Raw genomic sequence first — 19,474 nt, 5'->3', positions numbered from 1 at the left:
TATATATATATATATATATATATATATATATATATATATATATATATAGGGCCTGCGTAGCGCAAGCGGTAGGATGTTTGACTCGCAAGCCGGTGGTCCGGGGTTCGAATCCCACCGCCGGCAAGAACATCTAGAACATCTTAAAAATGTCTATAGGCCCCAGGTTGACTCAGCCTGAATAAAAATGAGTACCTTGGGTAAAACCAGGGGTAATAATAGACGGTTGAAGAGTAGCACTGGCCATGTTACCTTCCTTGTATACCGTAGGCCCTAGATATAGCAGACTACCCTGCTATACTCCCAAAGCCGCGACAGCGGTATAAAACGGGAGACTATTATATATATATATATATATATATATATATATATATATATATATATATATATATATATATATATATATATATATATATCTTTTACACATTTCGCATAGCGCAGAGGATACAGAAAACGATATTATCATATCGTTTTCGTTCACGGCCGCCAAAGCATGTGGCGCCTTTGTAGCTAACTACTGTTGTAGTGAAGTTTTGGGAGACATTCGTTGGACTTTCCGAGTTTGAATTTGTATCAGCCCAAAGTGTCTGATGAGGCTGGGCTAGGCCGAAATGATCATAACACTTTATTGATACCGATTCGAGCACGGGAAGTTTAACGAATTTGTCCTTCTAGGCCATATATTTGGCCATTTAATTTAATAAAGCGATAGCGGCTTTCGCTAAAAGATTATATCTTTTACACACACATATATATATATATATATATATATATATATATATATATATATATATATAGGATATAGGATAAACCATTTTTGGGATCCGTATTTAGCATGTTGCGTACATTTCTAAACTCCTGAGATGTTGCCAATAATTGTATTAGTAGTAGATTTTCAAATTTTACAGCAGGTACATTTTAACACTTGAAATTTATTTAAATATCTATCAATTTAGTCATGAAGAAATTTCAGGATTATTTCGCTAATGTAGTTAAATATAAATTGTTAACCGACACATAACTTTATTTTACTTTTTAGTTTTAATAAACAAGGCGGTAATTTATATTACTTATTTTATATATTTTTAAACATAAGAAAGTGTCTATTATAAACTTGGAAAAGTTAAGTTTCCATTTTTATTAATTAGTATTTTTTATTCAAAGGCGTCACTAAAACATTTAGTTCATAAATGTACGTAGATCGGATAGAGTAATCGTGTAACAGTTTATGAAATTAGAGGCCCCTTCGGTAGGATTATAATGTTTGTTACCCTACTAATTAAAGAAAACTCAAACAACAGGGAGATCTTTATAATTTTTGGATTACTGCAGTTTATGACATGCAATATTTGTTTCATAGCGTAGTTGAATTTAAACTACAATAATTTATAAATCAATCTTTAATAACATACTTTTTTACTGGCTAATTTCAATAGATATGTCGATTTTTAATTAAAATATTTAATGCATTAAAGTCGCGTAGAGATTTTCACTAAACATTTAATTTTAAAACTATTATAATAAAAGTCCAAGAAAAGTATAAAGTCTAGGGAATTCAATATCCCACTATGGATTTGTTTTATAGACTATCGTAAAGCGTTCCACAGAGTCAAATGGATACACTTATGACTGAGACTAAAAGAATTAGGTGTACAACACCACCTAATTTTGCTTATAACTGAACTGTACGAACACACTACTAGACCATTTAAACTAACATTAAAAGAAGATTGAAAATCAAAACGAAATACAAGTATCTAGGAAAAATTTCTCAAACGATATTAATATTAAAAGGGACTTTAAAGAGCATCTGACAAAGCATGCTAAACCTTAAGGCGACTAAACCACACAAAATGGTTATTTGAGAAAAATTATAGCTCGTTCCAGAAAGAATTGTAATATAACATTAATGTAGATTAAGAAGAAACGCTGAAGAAAAAAACAGTAGCGGTTAGCCTAAATAAAAAAAGGCAAAAAGAAGATGTAATTTGATGTTTTGAAAAATCTGATCCGAAAACTGTATGAAAAACATTTCATAGTATAGACATCGAGCGCGGCGATGCCTTTGCCGTCTGGCGGCCTATATCGACTTTTACTACCATTTGACCATTTGTGTACGATTTTGTGTATGGTTAAGTGGCACACCACAAAAAGTGTTTTTATTTTCTCTTTTGTTCAACAATTAAAATGTATTGCTATACTTCTAGATGTTCCAATACAATAAAGGATAATAAATATAAAGCACAGGGTACAAAATTTGATTATTTTCTATGCGCTAGTTGTTATAAACACATAAGCTATATTACAATTAAAAACTATGACCACTATCAAAAAAAATACGGTAGACTATGACTACATTTGTGCTTTAGCACTATTGTAAGAACAAGATAAAAATCTAAATTTCTACATAATTATATTAACAAGAAATTAATAAAACTTTTGTTCGTTATTAGTAATTTCGTTATTTTAGAATATATTATAAAAAATGTTGTTGATATTACAATAATATCAGATGATAGGAATACAAAAATAAAAAACAACTTACCTTTTCAAAACAACAATCAATCACTTCATTTTATCACGAAAAATTTAAAAATTGCAATGTAATTGAACCCATTTTGTGAGCTATAGTTACATTGATACTTATGTGGCAATTAGCTGTAAAGTCATTAGTCTTTCTCACCGTATCGTATTTTCATGATATTTTTTGTAGGCAAGCGGTTTAGTTTGTGTAATATAATATCCCCAATTCGTCTCATAATATTTAGTTTTCAAAACAGGTGTTACGCTAATTCGGTCACATTTTTTAAATAACTTTGCAGTACATTTGAAAATAAGTCGACAGTTTTCCTTGAAGTCTTTACTTGTATATTACTCCTTGTTAAATGAATCAGTTTATTAGGTAAGCCTAGTTCTGCCATGGTATTTCATAGTTTTATTCTTATGGTTATATCAGTGCTTGTTTAAAATCTATAAATTACTAGTTTAATGTTTTTTTTTTGTATTCCCAACATTTCTCATTAACTGCCTAATAGTGAATAATTGATCAACGATTTATTAGTTTTTCTAATTCCACACTAATAGTCTCCTATTTGATAGTTCACCTATTCACTCAATCGTTCCAGGTATATCAGAAAAAATACTGTATATCCTAATAATTAATAGATATATAGCTTATATACAGCTTATATCGCTATAGTTTGTGCAGTACATTTTATTACCCCTTTTGTGTATGGTATGCTTTTCAGCAAGTTTGTACTTGTTCTTACTTCTAAATTGACAGATCAGCTGTTTAACTGCCTGTACTGAACATTCTTCCTTATTTTGCCAATATATATAAAAATTAATAAAACTCTGACATACCGTTGATTAAAATATTGGATACCCTATACTATTCAATCAACGGAAATACTAAGATCACACGGGAAGAATATTATGGGTTATTTCTGGTTTCGTCACAATTTACACTGAAATTACTAACAAGAGAGTGCTCTTACTTCCACGTTCAAATTGATATATAGAACCAACAGATGCTAGTCATATACCATCAGTACTAATAAAATGGAAACTATCAAATTAATGTCAATTTCATTTAATCAAACATACTAACCTTAAAAATGGTCATTTAAGGAAACCCGCCTCAAAAACATCGACAATAAATTAAAAATAGTTTAAACGTTATAAAAGTAACAGAGCAGCAAAGCTCACAGCATGAGAATAGTGCCTTAATTGCCATAGCAATTTGTTCTCACAATTTTATAGTTTTTCGAAAAATGAACTCCGATTAAAAGATTAAAACGTCAAATAAAATGTAAAAACCTATTCATATTTTTAAATATAAAATCTTCAATTTAGAAATTGAACATTCTTAATAAATGTATAATCTAATATTTAAGCCTGTTTATGTTTTACAGACTTGGAAAACACTGAACAGACAAATATTTATTCTTTTATATAGGGTAAATGCACCAGTTGTTGGCCATGTGCTAGTTATTGGCCTACTAATATGTTTTGATTAGAATTAGGAAAATGTTGGTATTTTGTTAATTCTAACTACTTTTTTTAAGTTTGCCAACATGTCTCCTAGAGTATGACATATCTAGTTTCAAGGTAACCATTAAATTTTAGTCAGTATTCGATGTTGAATGAGACACTGTTCTGTGCCTCTAGTTTGCAACCGAAATTTTGTTATTTACCTATAGAAACTTGTGTTGGTCGGTAAGTACTATATACTGCAATTTACTTTCTACTTTATATTTTATGTTTTTATGAGAATATGGTGTATGTGCTGTTCCAAACTGAATATCGAATATAACGTTATTTATACAAATAACGTAAATTTTAAGGTGGCCAACCACTAATGCATGAAATTATCAATGTATCAGTTATTGGCCTAGATGGCCAATAACTGAAACATTAGATTTTCTAAGAATCTAGTGATTGACATATGTTAATTACTAGTGTTTTATATGTGGCCAATAACTAATTATTATAAATTGTTTTAGAAAATATGCCAAAACGATGTTAAAAAAGCTTTAGAGTTAATTAAAAATGGTATGAGTAAGCGAGAAGCCTCAAGAATTTTTAATATTCCCAGAGCCACTATAAGTTACCGGAAAAGTGAAAAATTTCATTACAAGATAACCCATGGACCAGATCCATTTCTTTCGAAGGATGAAGAGGAACAACTGAAACTCTGGATTTTTCATTGTCAAAATAGAAGATTTCCTGTTCATGTTGACGACATTAACAACTTCGTTAAATCATTTTTAGAGAGTAACCCTAGAGTTAATCCATTTGTTGAAAATAGACCAGGTAGAACATGGCTATGAGCATTTCTAAAACGCAATCCCAACATTTCGCTAAGGACTTCAGAGGGAGTGACATCAGTAAGTTCAAACATTAACCAAAGGGATATTACCAAATGGTTTGACAACATAAAATCTTATCTAAATAAAAAAGGACTTCCAGACCTTCTTCAAGACCCAACAAGAATCTTCAATGGTGACGAGACATGTTTTTATCTATGTCCCAAAAATAAAAAGGTTTTGGCTATAAAGGGTTCCAGAAACGTCTATGAAATTGAACATAACCCAAAGGTGAACTTAACAGTTATGTTCACATTTTCTGCAATAGGCAATATTTTACCTCCTATGATAATTTATCCCCATAAAAGATTGCCAAATGATATACTAAGTGCTGTGCCGAATTCGTGGGGTATTGGTTTAACTGAAAATGGTTGGGTGAACAACAAAAACTTTTATGAATATATTGAAAATATATTTAACCCTTATTTAGATCGAAATAATATTACACGTCCGGTGATACTTTTTGTTGATGGGCATAAAACCCATTTAACTGTACAGACAAGTCAACTTTGTACAGATTTAAAAATTATTTTAGTAGCTTTATATCCTAATGCCACGAGATTATTGCAACCAGCGGATGTGGCTACATTTAAGCCTCTAAAAACTTTTTGGGACAAAGCTGTGCTTCAGTTTAGGAGAGACAAACCCCCAAAAAGTGTAAACGAAAGTACAGTTTGCCCCTGTTTTAAAATCTGCTATAGATAGGTTAAATCCAGATGTTATCAGAAGTGGGTTTAGGACATGCGGTATATTTCCTTGGAATTCTTCTGCTCTTGACTATTCAAAATATGTTGGAAAATAATTTGAAACTGAAGCTAATCTTGATGAGCACAATGATTTACCAACACTTAATGATCCAAATACAACAATTGCTTATAAAAAATTTTGTGAAATAGTTGGCAATGACAAAATTAAAGAGCTACGCCAAAATAATTGCAAAACTCAATCTGGTGATTACCAAATATTGGAACAAATCTTTTCAGCATTTACAGAAAAATCCTCGGTAGAAATTTTTACAAACGACGAACAAGAAAATATTTTAAACGAAGAAGTAAAATTTTTAGACACAAGTGAAGTAATTTTCGATATAAATGATATACCTGTAATAACAGATGATACTGAAATTGTAAACATTCCTGAAATCGAGAACGAAACCTTGATGGTACCTGAGAATGAAATTTTTAACATGCAAAGAATACAAGAATATACAAATCAAGCTGAATCAAGTTTGACGAAAACGGTTAGAGAAGGTTAAAAAACCCGAGAAATCCCTAAACATTTCTGAAAATATATCTGTAAATGCTACAAATAAATCTATTGCGACTTACTTAATATGGCCAGATACTCCAGCACGAAAAGGAAAGAAGGAAACTCAAAAGCTTCCATTTGTTCTAACTTCATCAGATAGAAGAAAAATAGAAAAAAAAATGGAAAAAAAATTAGAAGAGGAGCGTAAAAAGGAACAGAGGAAACTTGAAAGAAAAGAAAACCAGAGTATTAAGGAAAATCAAAAGAAAATAAAAAGCTCGAATAATAAAAATCCCCAAAAAATTGGCTAAAACTTTTAAGTCTGAAGAGAAAAGTAGACAACCCATAGAAATGACCTTAACAAAATTAAAAAAAGGTCTAAAAGTTCACATTCCTATTGAAAAATATCAAAAAAAGCTAAAACAAGCATTGAAAGTGTTTTCTCTTCTAAACCAGGAAAGTAGAAGTAACAATATTGAGGTTTTTGAGCCACCACTACCTGAATTTGTCAAAGTTCCTATACCAGAATCTCATTCTCACACAAAATCATCAAGCTCTGTAAATAACCAAGATAATTTTGACATTTTTAAGCATTCACCTACACCAGAAATGAATTTGAGATTATCTCCGAAAATATTTCTCGCCCACACTAAATCTCCAAGCCTTGAGAAAAAAATTGTACCCAAACGGAAATTATTTGATGATAATACAGATCAGTCCTTAACAAAAATTACAATTGTATCTGATAATTTATTATCAAATATTCCTCACACTTTGAAAATCGAAACTTGGTATCAAACGTTCTTCCGCGTTTTAAAAATAAAAACTTGGTATCAAACATTCCATCACATTTTAAAAACCAAAAAGTTACTAAAGGTGCGTGTTATCTATGTGAACTAAATATTACAGAGTGTAAAGAAGGCATTAGATGCCAAATGTGTCTTAGAACATATCATGTAACTTGCATAACAAGATTCTATGGCGATACAGATCAAGTATATGTTTGCGAATCTTGCCAAAATAAAAAATAAAAGTTTACTTTGACATGTGTCTCCACCCTCATCACAAAATCCTTGCTTATCTCTTTAAAAATGATGGCCAATCACTAACACATATGGTGTCAATAACTGGAACAGGGTGGCCAATAACTGGTTCATTTGCACGTTTATAAAAGAACACATATAAAATATTTTCACACATGAAATATTAACGTAATAAAATTTTTCAATATGTAAAAATAATAATAAAATTCCATGGTGTTAAAAATAGTTACAATAGGCCACAGTGACAAAACATTTCATAGATATATCGACGTGCTCTCCTTAAGAGGCCAATAACTGGTGCTGTTACCTTACTAGGTTCTAAAAAAAGTGTACTCAAAACGAATAAATATTATCTACCAAGTGTTTTATTCCAGTTTCATATGAAAGCACTAGATCTTAGATATTATAAATTTCGTCATAGGTGCTAATTTGAAATGAAAACCAAATGATAGAGCATATAGTGAAATATAAATATCTCAGCCCTCTATTGCCCGACTTTTTTTGTAAACTTAAGGGAAAATGTTTTAATTTGTATATGTGCTCAAATATCCATCCATTTACAACTAGTAGTTTTTTTAGATTTTTTAAATTTTGTTTGGGGAGAGTTTTGGGAGTATTGCCCTCAGGCAACTGGGGCAGCAAAAACTAACGAATTAAGTTATATACTTATTTATTATGCCAATCAAAAAAACAAATATTTGTAGTTGTAAAAGATAAAGCAACTTTACATTTATCGCACATTACTTTAGAAGTATTACAGCATTCTGGTTTTTTGCATCTTCCCTTTTTTTGAAAATACGGGCCAGTCGAAGGTTTGGTCAAGCCTAACTTCCTTCGGTGGTACAATAGCAGTAGGTCCTCTCTTCCGTTTTTTTACAATTTCGTTCTTAATTTCACTGAGCCTGGGACGTCCTTTGTTTTTGATCTGGTCAGTTCTTGCTAACAGTGCGCTACATAAGTGGAACTTAAACTGTAACAAAGGCAACTGATTTTTCTTTCAAAGTAATCGCAATCACGACGATAAAACAACCAGCTGTTAACAACAGCTAAATCCAGAAGGTAAAAAAATATTTTTAGATACCACTTTTTAGATTTTATGTCTGTTCGTTAAAGAGCAATTAGTGAATCCATAAGATCGACACCTCTCATAAATTTATTATAAAATTGCACTGAATTTGGACAGCATACAATAATTCTTGATTTTTGTTTCTTATTCCACCTCTTGACTAACGAAGTAGGCTCAGAACCAACAAATGTACTAAGCAAATGAACCGGTTTATTATCGTACCACTTTAATGCTGTTAGTCTTATGCCATCTGCTGTAGCGTGCTTTTCTTCTACAGTACCTCTACCGTGTTTCTTTATATTCTTGTCATCAGAAAAATGGCAATTAGGCAGTCTGTTTGGACGAACAGTTCCCAAACATTTCAATCCACGTTTTTCCATTTTATTCTGCAACTGAATGCTATTAAACCAGTTGTCAAAATATACTTTATAGTATTTGTTTGGTTCGACTATCTCACACAATCTTATTACTACATTACCGCTGGTGTCTACATTAGGTAAATGGAGAGAATGTTCAACAGTTCCTGTATATAATTCCCAGTTATAAACAATACCATTGCTATCACGCAAAACAAATGCCTTGTATCCCCATTTTTTGGGTTTATTCTTCATATATTGTTTTAAAGAATGTGCTCCTTTGAATGGTATCATTTGTTCATCAATACACAATTTTTCACTCATTGGAATACTCTGAAAATTTTGAAATGGACCGTTGATGAATGGTCTAATTTTGTATAACTTATCATTATTGTTGAGCATATTTTCGTTATTATTGAAATGAATTTTAGTTTCTATTTCTTCCCAGCGATTCCTAGATATAGTGTCAACTATTTGAGCTGGTCTAAATTTGCTTCGTACAAATCATCTTCATTTTCCATTTTATTTGATCCTGGATCGATTGATATCTGAGAAGGGGCTATAGAGGGTTAAAATAGCTGTACCGCGCGAGGATAAGGTTATTGATGAGGAAAAAAAGACCTATCACTGAGGAAGTAAGATAGTAATTGTCAAAGGCAAAGAGCACTTTAATTACATTAAATGAAATATGCATTACAATCTATCATGATACACATATCTTGATACACATGAAACAAGACAATTAATAAACACGTTAAGAGAATCTTAAGAAATAATAACCAAAATTTAACTTTTAATACGCAGAAGAAATACTAATATACAGAAGATACACAAATTAAAAAACGTTATCCACTTATTGGAAATGGATTTTTGGAGAAGAGCCGCAGGAAGATCTAGAAGAGAAAGGATTACCAACGAACGCATTAGAGAAATAATGGGAATCAAACGAACAATCACAGATGACCTAACAACAAAACAACTTATCTGGTTCGGACACTTACAAAGAATGGACGAACAACGAATGCCAAAAGAAATACTAAAGTGGCAACCAGAAGGAAAGAGAAAACGAGGTAGACCGAGAAAAAGTTGGAGCGAAGGAATAAATAAAGAACTGAAAGAGAGGGCCATAGAAGAAGATCTATGGAACAACCGGTCTAAGTGGCGATTGGAAGTCGGAAAACGGCGGAGAACGTTATAAACCGACAAGTAGTAGTAGTAGTATCCACTTATTGTACGCAAGAGAGATACCTCTAGGAAAAAATCAAAACGATCGAGAATATATACCAAAACAACACAATCAAAGTAAAAGTAGAAGAAGAACTAACCGACCCTATTGAAGCTGACAATGGGTTAAGATAGGAATATTCCCTGAGTCCCCTATTATTCAACCTGATTATGGATGAAATAATAAAAAAGTAAGAACTAAAAAAGGATACCAAATGGAAGAAAAACAAATAATATATAATATAATATTAATCTGCTGTGCAGACGACGCAATACTACTCTTTCAAAGTGAAGATGATTTACAACGTACGCTGCTCCAATTTCATACAACCGCCAGAAAATTTAACATGTTAATTTTCCCAAAAGAGACAAAATGCATGGTTACTACCGCAAATTTACTAAGATGTTAATTGGAGCTAAAAGGTCAGATAATAGAACAAGGGTTGGAGCTTAAATATCTAGGCATCACATTATCTAGCTAGGGAAAGCTCGAAACTGAAGTGAAAGATCCAGTGAATAGAGCAAACAGAGCCACAGGCTGCCTAAATGAAACATTATGAAGAAATAAAAATATCGGAAAAGAAACGAAAGGCATAATTTACAAAACAGTCATCAGTCATCAGAGATGAAAACACTTAGAAAAATTGATGGTAAGACACTATGAGACAGAGCTAGAAGTACAGATATACGACGTAGATGCAAGGTGAAGAACATCAAGAACTGGTTAATAAATAGAAGAGTAGAACGGAACGATCATATAAGCCGAATAAAAACAAATAAAACAATAAAGACGGCAAGAGACGGTTAACCCATAGGAAGACGATCAGTAGGAAGACCACGAAAACGATGGAAAGGCAACTTACTGGAAGCACAATGAAAAACAGACAGAGTTATGTCTATATAAAAAGAAAAAGAAGAAGAAGAAGAAGATACACAGGATAAACATTAAAATAGCTGCAAGAAAGATAAAATAAATCAGTCATATTAATGTAGAACAGCAGAGGACAGAGTGTTTAGAGAAAATAATGAATGTCATATTAATGTAGAATAGCAGAGGACAGAGTATTTGTCATAGCTTTGGACAAGTGCCCAATTGAAAAAAGAACACAGGTAGTTTAAAAAAGACGGAACTCTAGAAAGAAAACAGAATAGATTTAAAAAAATAAAAGCATAAACATGTCTTTTCCTACTTTTTTAATATTGAAGATACGTAAATAGAACATTGAATTAAAATGTAAACTTTGATATCTGTGATAAACCCATCATCTGAACAGTGGCGCCAACAAACTTATTTATTTTCCACAAAGAGGCTCTTTAGAACCAAAAATTATTACTATACAAATCTGATTCAACATATCGTCAAAAAGTAATACACGGCATGTAAAATTTAAATTTTTAATAAAAAGATTACGCATTACTTATGGGGTTTAAAGAACGAGCCTTTAGGAAGATTGGAGTACTAATAAGACCACCGCATTCGGTCATACCCCGGGTAATGATTAATTAATTAATCGGCTAATTCTTCAGTCACCCCTTTAATATGATTTTGTCAAATTGGTCCTTTTTAGGACCAACTATTCTAATAACATATGTCTATAACTGTTAAGGGTATATCTAAAAATCAAGAAACTTTACTTTACTTAAATTTATCAGACATATGAGTTAACACGAATCTGACTAATTTCTAGTACAGGAAACACATATAGGGACTAACCTAGGGTATTTGGTATATAGCTGATCGCTGAAAACTACATTATAGATATAGACATACTATTTCTGTCGGAAAGTAAGAAAGGACAAAACCAGTCAGCTGAGAGAACCCTTTAACGATGTGGAGCTTGGATCCACAATCTACATATTTAATGAAAAATAACACAACTACCGACCTTGAGGATCTGAGCACAAAGCTTATTACGCAATCTGGACCAAAAACACTACAATGACTTATACAGATGATAAACAACTGTATTCAAATTAGGAGATACCCAAAAAATAGAGACAAGCCAAAGTTGTTAACTTACTTAAGCCTGGCAAATACTCCAACGACCACAAAAACTATCGGCTAATATCTTTATTTTGTCAGCTATTCAAAATACTTTTGCACAATATCGTTAATATGATATCACCGATATTAGAAGAAAAACTTAAATTAAAAGACAAAAGTGGCTGTAGACAGGGAAGATCATGTACATCACAAATACTAATCAAAGACGGGTACGAAAAATATCGGGTATCAGGGGTGGTATTTTTCAATCTAAATGCCGCCTTACGACACCTTAAATTACAGAATATTTCTCCAAAAACTATATGATATCCCTTTAGATAACAAACTCACTTATATTGTCTGCGTATGCCTACACAATAGAATATTTTTTGTATCACTCAATGATAAGAATAGCAGATGAAGAACGGTCTCGCTTGGGGTAGCATAAAGGCCCCTACACTGTATATCATTTACACAAACGAACGATTTATACCGGTAGATACTAGAACTTCTATTATATAGACGATACACCTATTATTACACAATAAAAATAAACTATGAATCAATTTTCAGCCAAAATCCCTGAAAAACTAGTGTGTGCTCCTTTAATCTCCCTAACATAGACGCTTTCACAAAACTGAACATCCAATAATGTCATGAAATTGTTGAACGTAGACTTCATATAAATTCCTTGAAAATAATTTGTATCGCACGGGGTCAGTCACAGATCATTGTTTAAAACTAAAAGGTAAATTGAGGACCAGAAATAATATTTTTCGCATGCTTGTCAGCTAAAAATGAGGTGCGCGTCCTTTCGCCCTTAAAACATAGACGCTTGCACTATATGCATCTGCTGCCGAATATACCTTGTTAGACAAATTCTTTCTTTTTGTGCACACTACTACCCATTTTAACACAAAAATATCTATTGTAGCTCTTAACCATATTTATTTTGAAATAACCTTTTATCAAGATATCATATATAGTACACAAATAAGACCAGAACTAAAATAATAAAAAAGCTTTATACAAGATATTGCAGAAGATTGGATGAAATAAAAGTAGTTTTTATTTATCGGATGCTTACATAAAACGTACAAAGACATACTCACGTTAACAAAATATATTACGAAATTTCTGTAATTAAAAAAAAATATTGAGTTCGGCATTTAACTAATAAAATTATATTAAATAAAAAATCAACTTTTTTAAAGATGCAGAAAAAATAAAATATCCTATGCAAGCGAACATTCCATTAAATAATAAGCCGAAATCCTTTTGTATCTATATACCTGTTTTTAAAGAACCAGTTACCTCTTAGTACGTAGTAGTTATACCAGGTAATAAGATATCCTTTGTTACTCAGTGTAATGCGGATGACATTACACTGTCTACGAACAGCAGATAAAACTAAGGAGCCCATATGAACCGCTCGGGATATACGTTGAAAATATACGGTATAATCGCACAGTTGCCAAACTCTCAGAGCTTACTTAAACCGATAAACCTATGGTTCAATTATACATTGAAGAAGATCTCAACGACCCCTATAATATATACACGTGAACTAAACGATATACATTTATGATACAGGGGTATTTACGGGCTCCAAAAAATTTTTATAAATTATTTAACTCTACATGTTGATGAATCGACAGAACCAATATTATGGAATGGTCAAGTGAGCTCCGTATATCGGTACCCACTTGACCACGGAGCTCGATTGAACCTGAATTTTAACATGGGCGGAGTCCACTTTATGCCGTAGATATATATATATATATATATATATATATATATATATATATATATATATATATATATATATATATATATATATATATCGGGTATCATATATATATATATATATATATATATATATATATATATATATATATATATATATATATACATCTAGCGGTTAATGTAAGCTCCGTTCTAAAACGGTATTATACTAACTCCAGGCGAATATACACCGTGTATATTATTATCTGGGTAGCGCTTTATGTGGACTCCGACCAACACGTCGGATTAAGTGGACTCCGTAATAGGTTAAAACACTTTTGGGATCCGTGTACATTTCTTTGCGTACACAACTAAACTCCTCCGATGTTGCCAATAATTTGATTAGTCGTAGATTTTTAAATTTTACAGCAGGTACGTTTTGGATCTTCAAATTTATTTAAATATCAATTAATTTAGTCATCGAGAAATTTCACAAATACGTACTTGGTTATTGTAGTTAAATATTTTATGGTGGTAATTTATATTACTTGCTTTAATTATAGATAAACTTAAATTAGTGTCTATTATAAACTTTGAAAAGGCAAGGGTCCATTTTTATGTACTAGTATGTTTTTTAATGCATTGGCACTGAAACATTTATTATATTATAAATGTACGTTCCGATGTTTCGATTGCTACAGTTTATGACGAATAAAATATTTGTTTCATGAAGTAGTAAAATTTGAATAATAACAATTTATAAATCATTCTTAAAATTCCAATTTTTTACTGTCTAATTTCAGTATTAAGATTTTTAAATGTAGGGAATTCAATATCCTATATACTATATTTTAGATACACATAAACACATAGATACACTTATGGCAGATACTAAAAGAAGAAATATTTCGGTACCTTAGTGTAACCTGATTCTCGGCAACATATCTATTACAATTACATATAATATGTTCGGTCTTATTGTTTTAAATGCTTTGTGATTGTACAAGCTATCGTTATTTCAACTTTAAATAATTGTGTTTTTGTATCTTTCACTGTCAGGCATATCAAAATTTAATATTTAATTTAGAAGTAAATGTATATATAATATTCTTTTTTTTGTCATTTGGTTTAAACATAGATCACTTATATTCTTCTTGCTTATTTATTTTTATTCGTAATACTTATTAACGTACTTAATAACGTACCCGTTTTTGCAAAAAGCAACAACGGGTACAAAAGATATCGGGTATCAGGGGTGGTATTTGTCAATCTAAATGCCACTTACGACATATTAAATTAGAGGACATTTCTCCAAAACTGTATGAAATCGCCTTAGATAAAAACATCACGTGTTTTATCCGCGTATATCTACAGAACAGAAAATTTTTCTTATCATTCAATAGTAAGATGAAGAAAGCAGATGAATGGTCTCGCTTGGGGTAGCGTAATGGCACCTACACTGTATTACATTTACACAAATGATTAACCGATACCAGTAGATACTAGGACTTTCATGTAGACGATACATTGCACAACCAAAATCTAAATGATGCCTTAAATATAATAAAAATAAACTACGAATTAATTTTAAGCCCAACCCCGAAAAATCTTAGGAGCGCTCCTTTAATTTGTCTAAGACAGGCGCTTTCACAAAACTGAATATCTAATCTAATATAAATCTAATATAATCTATAATCAAATAAAAATACCTTTTTTTTTTAAACGCATCTACCACGCAGAGGCATTAGCGTATTTAGATTAATGTTACACTTGATACAAATAGTGTATATATATTAGTTTACAATTAATAATAATAATATGTATGTGTATTACAATGTATGTTTTAAATCTTATGAAGAAGTTGACAGTCTTTAAGATAAGAAATTATTCTTTGGTTATCTGTATTTTCTTCTAGGGCAGTTGGGTATGCTATATTTGAGTCGTTCACTGTTATATTTAGGACACTGTATTAAAAAATGTTTTACCGTTAGAACATGGTTGCACACTTCACAAACTGGTTTATTTTTGCGCTGTAGTAAATAGCCATGAGTAAGTCGTGTCTGGCCGATACGGAGACGGGTGTCATCAGGTGCCACCAATCACGCACCTCGATGTGAATTGCCCTTCCTTCTGGAACTTTTAATTAAATTTAATTTGTTGAGAAATGAAAAAGTTTCATATAAAAGTTAATTTATCTTTAAATATGGGACATTTTCGGATCTCAAGTCAGTATGGTTTTACCCGTTTAGGGTAGCTCTCTAGAGCACTTTGCTCGAAGGGCTCTGCCAATTTTCTAAGACTCTGAAGCTGAGTTTTTTTCTTCTTAGAAAACCTGTGTTTTATTTCTACAAAAGTAAATAAACCATAAAGGCATTGTCTTTTTCAAGACAATGCCACAATAAGGGCGTACCGGCTAACTACGCAATATTGCAACATATTGCGCAATAGTTTGAGACATCAATAAACATGGAAACTTGCACCAAGATGCTATCGACTTTTCATACGTTTATTAATTACACCGGAGACGATACGGGTAAGCATCACATGCTCTCTTCTGTCTTTTACTTTTGGTTTCCAAAGATATGGATGTTTGTTAACTTCGTATAGCCTTAATGGAGTGTTGTTCCAAGTTTGTTGCCATTTTTGAATTATTTTTTGTTTTAAGTATGGTTTTAAATCGTTTTGTACCATTATGTTACTTTCTTCGGACATCAGGTTAGTTGGTGCGTTTTTAGCTAGTTTATCTACAACTTCGTTACCTTCAATTCTGACATGAGAAGGCACCCATAAAAAATGAACTTGGATGTTCTTATTTGAAATGTTTTTAAGTTCTTTTTTAATAAGAAGTAGAAGGGGGTTGTCTTTTTAGAATTGCGAATAATTCAGCCGAAAAGATGGTTGTAATTGACGACAATTTGAAACTAACTGAGATAGGTTTGTTAGACTGATGTCGATAGCCGGAATAGATATTGTCCGTGGCGCAGGGTTGCGGATTGAGGAGGTATCATAAGTTTTTGGAAATTGAAAATTTAATTTGGATAAGTATGAGCGTATACGAAAGTAAAAAGGATGATCAATTTGATGTGTTTGAAAATTTATTTGTAAATCGATCAGCAAAAACGTTATGCAGAACTGGATTATTTCGGTTTCATGACACCGCTGCTGCATATGTTAGGCTTATCGGAAAATATGAATTTTACTACAACGAAATATAAACAATTTATGAAAATTTAATGATTTGAAGGAAAAAAATGTCAAATTAGGCTAGAGCAATAACTGAAACAAAAGAATCAAGTGGAAATAATGTCGAATTAATTTGAAAAATTATAATACCAACATAAAAACAAAAATAAAAGAGGCTCTTTGAGAAAGAAAAATAGACACACTTTATTAAAAGAGGTAAAAGTAAAATGCTAAGAAAAAAATGCTTATATAAAATGAAGACCTAAAAGTCCGCCGGAGGGTTTGAAACAGATGTGAAAGAGGTCAAAAACCAAATCAAAGAATTGATTGAGATCAAGTACATCCCTAGAGAAGAATGAATAACATATCTCAGATAAATAAACGAAACAACAGAAACTGAGTATACACTTGTAACTCCAGAAATATCATTAAATTAATTAACGCAAATCGTACGAACTGAAATACAAGAATTCATCACACAGTTAAAAAATAGAACCCCCACGAAAAAAATACAGTAGAGTATAACTACTTTTGTACTCTAGCATTATGGTAAGAAGTTAAAAATATAAATACCTACATAATTATATTACCGAAAAGTTAATAAAAACTTCTGTTCGTTAGCGGCAAGAGAAAGCGTGTATCAGAATGTATTATGAAAAATTTTGTTAATAATACAGTATGCAATATAATATAATGACAAGAATACTTTTATATCTTTCCTTATGGCATATTTTTAAAACAAAGCTTCTATACTGGCATTGTATTACTTTTTCTCTCTACAGTAAAATGCTGAGGTGAGCGTCACGGAACTAGCGCCACAAGATGGCGTCGTGAAGGGTAGCTTCATAGAATAGCGGCTCTTGGCATCGATTCACTACTCTTGATCAATTCGTTTTTAGTCATCATATATTTACTCTAAAAATAACTAACAAAATATAGACATTAAATGAGAAGTAAAAATTAAAAGAATAATATGTCACTAAAAGACTTGATTTGTAACGATTATCAAAATTTAATAAAAGTTATAAATGTCATCCGGTTAATAACAACATTAAATCGTCTGTCAATAAAAAATGTGAAGAACAATTGGACAACACATAGTTTGGATTTAGAGGTGCATTGGGAACAAAAGAGGAATTGTGCGCAATGGTGGTACTATTACAAAAATGAAGAGATTATAATGAAAGCGTATTCTTATCTAATATAGATTTTCAAAAGTATTTGACACAGTTCAACCTGGTAAGCCCATACATGCATTAAAACACATAAACCTAGATACCAAGATATTAATTTAATAAAAAATCTACTAAAATCAAACAGCGGTCATGCGGGTGAAAGATGAGACAAATCAAGCAGAAATTCAAAAAGAAATCAGCCAGAGATGTTTGTTGTGATGTGAAATGTCACCACAATTATTTAATGTGTACTCCCAACTACTATTTTAGGAGACACTATGGGAAAGAAGTAAGGAATGGAGTGAGCATCATTAATAACAAAAAATTTGCATACTAAACCCCAATTATGACAGAAAATATAGATGATTTACAAATTCTTATATAAATCATTAACAGATAAAGCAAAAAGATAGGACTAAACTAAACAGATAAAAGTCAATGTTTACAAATAAGAAATTGAGTATGGTTATTAGATTGAGATCGTCGAATGTTATGTATGGTTGCAACTGCTCTATGGGGTAGAAGCTTGGACCCTGAAAGCCAAATCTGTAAACAAATTAAAGGCATTCGAAATGTGGCTATATAGGCGTATTCTTAAAATTCCTTGGACTGTAAAAGTCTCAAACGAATTGTCTATCTGGACATCGTATCTGGGCCACATAGTTCCAAACGATAAATAATCTCTTCTACGCGTCATCATGCAAGGAAGAGTAGAGGGAAGAAAAGTCTTGGGAAGAAAGACAAAATCTTTAAATCTCAAAAAGAATATCTAAAGTCAAATTTAACACGATTTCAAGCCTTGTAGTGAAATTTTGTTTCTTATTACAATACCGGATCCTGGAAAATTTTAAATACATTAAATTAAATCTCTCGTAAATTATAAAGCCTATTCTTAGATTAAAATAACGGGTTAGAAACGCAGGCGGCGTCGTAAAGAAATGGATGACGCAGCACGGACTGAAACTTGCGACAGAGAAAACCGAAGCCATCATTCTGAAGGGGACAAGGAATAGGCAAAATATTGAACTAAAATGTGCGGGAGCATGTCTAACACCTAAGAAACATGTTAAGTATCTAGGAGTGACATTGCACCAGAATGGAAAATGGGGAGAACACGTGCGGGAGGTGGTCCGGAAGGCTGCGAATAGTACGGCTGCGTTGGGGAGGGTGATGCCGAACATTGGAGGACCCAAATCCGAAAGGAGGAGGGTCTTACACGGTGTTGTACAATCGATCGTCCTCTACGCGGCACCAGTCTGGAGCGAGGCCGTAGAGATAACTGCCTGTAGGAGTCTCATGACACGAGTAGACAGAACAAGTCTGTTGCGAGTGGCATGCGCCTACAGGACTGTGTCTGCGGCAGCCTTATGGACCATCACTGGATGTGTTCCGTTGCATGTTTTGGCGGTGGAAAGAAAAGAGCTGTATGAGAGAAGAGGTCCAAACCTTACTGTGGCCGAGAAAAGACAGGAAAGGGAAAGGTCAGTTGAAAGATGGCAAGAAGAATGGAACAACACGGAAGATGTGGCACAGTGGACGAAAATGCTGATCCCAAACATAAGAGATTGGGTGGACTGTGGCCACAGGCGACTGGATTATTTCCTG

At 32.1% G+C, this 19,474-nt stretch overlaps 1 protein-coding gene across 1 annotated transcript; it reads left to right on the top strand.

Annotated features, from left to right (window-relative positions):
• Positions 1-4,073: 4,073 nt before the first annotated feature.
• Positions 4,074-6,120, top strand: LOC140446498 (uncharacterized). Its single transcript, XM_072539053.1, has 4 exons — positions 4,074-4,085; positions 4,503-4,812; positions 4,873-5,532; positions 5,762-6,120. The coding sequence occupies exons 1-4, from the start codon at positions 4,074-4,076 to the stop codon at positions 6,118-6,120; spliced, it is 1,341 nt and encodes a 446-aa protein (XP_072395154.1).
• The last annotated feature ends 13,354 nt before the right edge of the window (positions 6,121-19,474 follow it).

The sequence above is a fragment of the Diabrotica undecimpunctata genome, chromosome 7 (assembly GCF_040954645.1).
Source record: "Diabrotica undecimpunctata isolate CICGRU chromosome 7, icDiaUnde3, whole genome shotgun sequence".
Taxonomy (NCBI): Eukaryota; Metazoa; Arthropoda; class Insecta; order Coleoptera; family Chrysomelidae; genus Diabrotica; species Diabrotica undecimpunctata.
Note: the sequence above shows the minus strand (reverse complement) of the source record. Positions and strands in the feature narration are given on the sequence as shown.

Bases quoted from the DNA above. Each gene is read 5' to 3' on its own strand.
- LOC140446498 (XM_072539053.1), top strand. The intron at 4,813-4,872 runs GTAGAACATGGC...TAAGGACTTCAG, and splicing joins ATTTGTTGAAAATAGACCAG to AGGGAGTGACATCAGTAAGT. The intron at 5,533-5,761 runs GTACAGTTTGCC...TTTGTGAAATAG, and splicing joins CCCAAAAAGTGTAAACGAAA to TTGGCAATGACAAAATTAAA.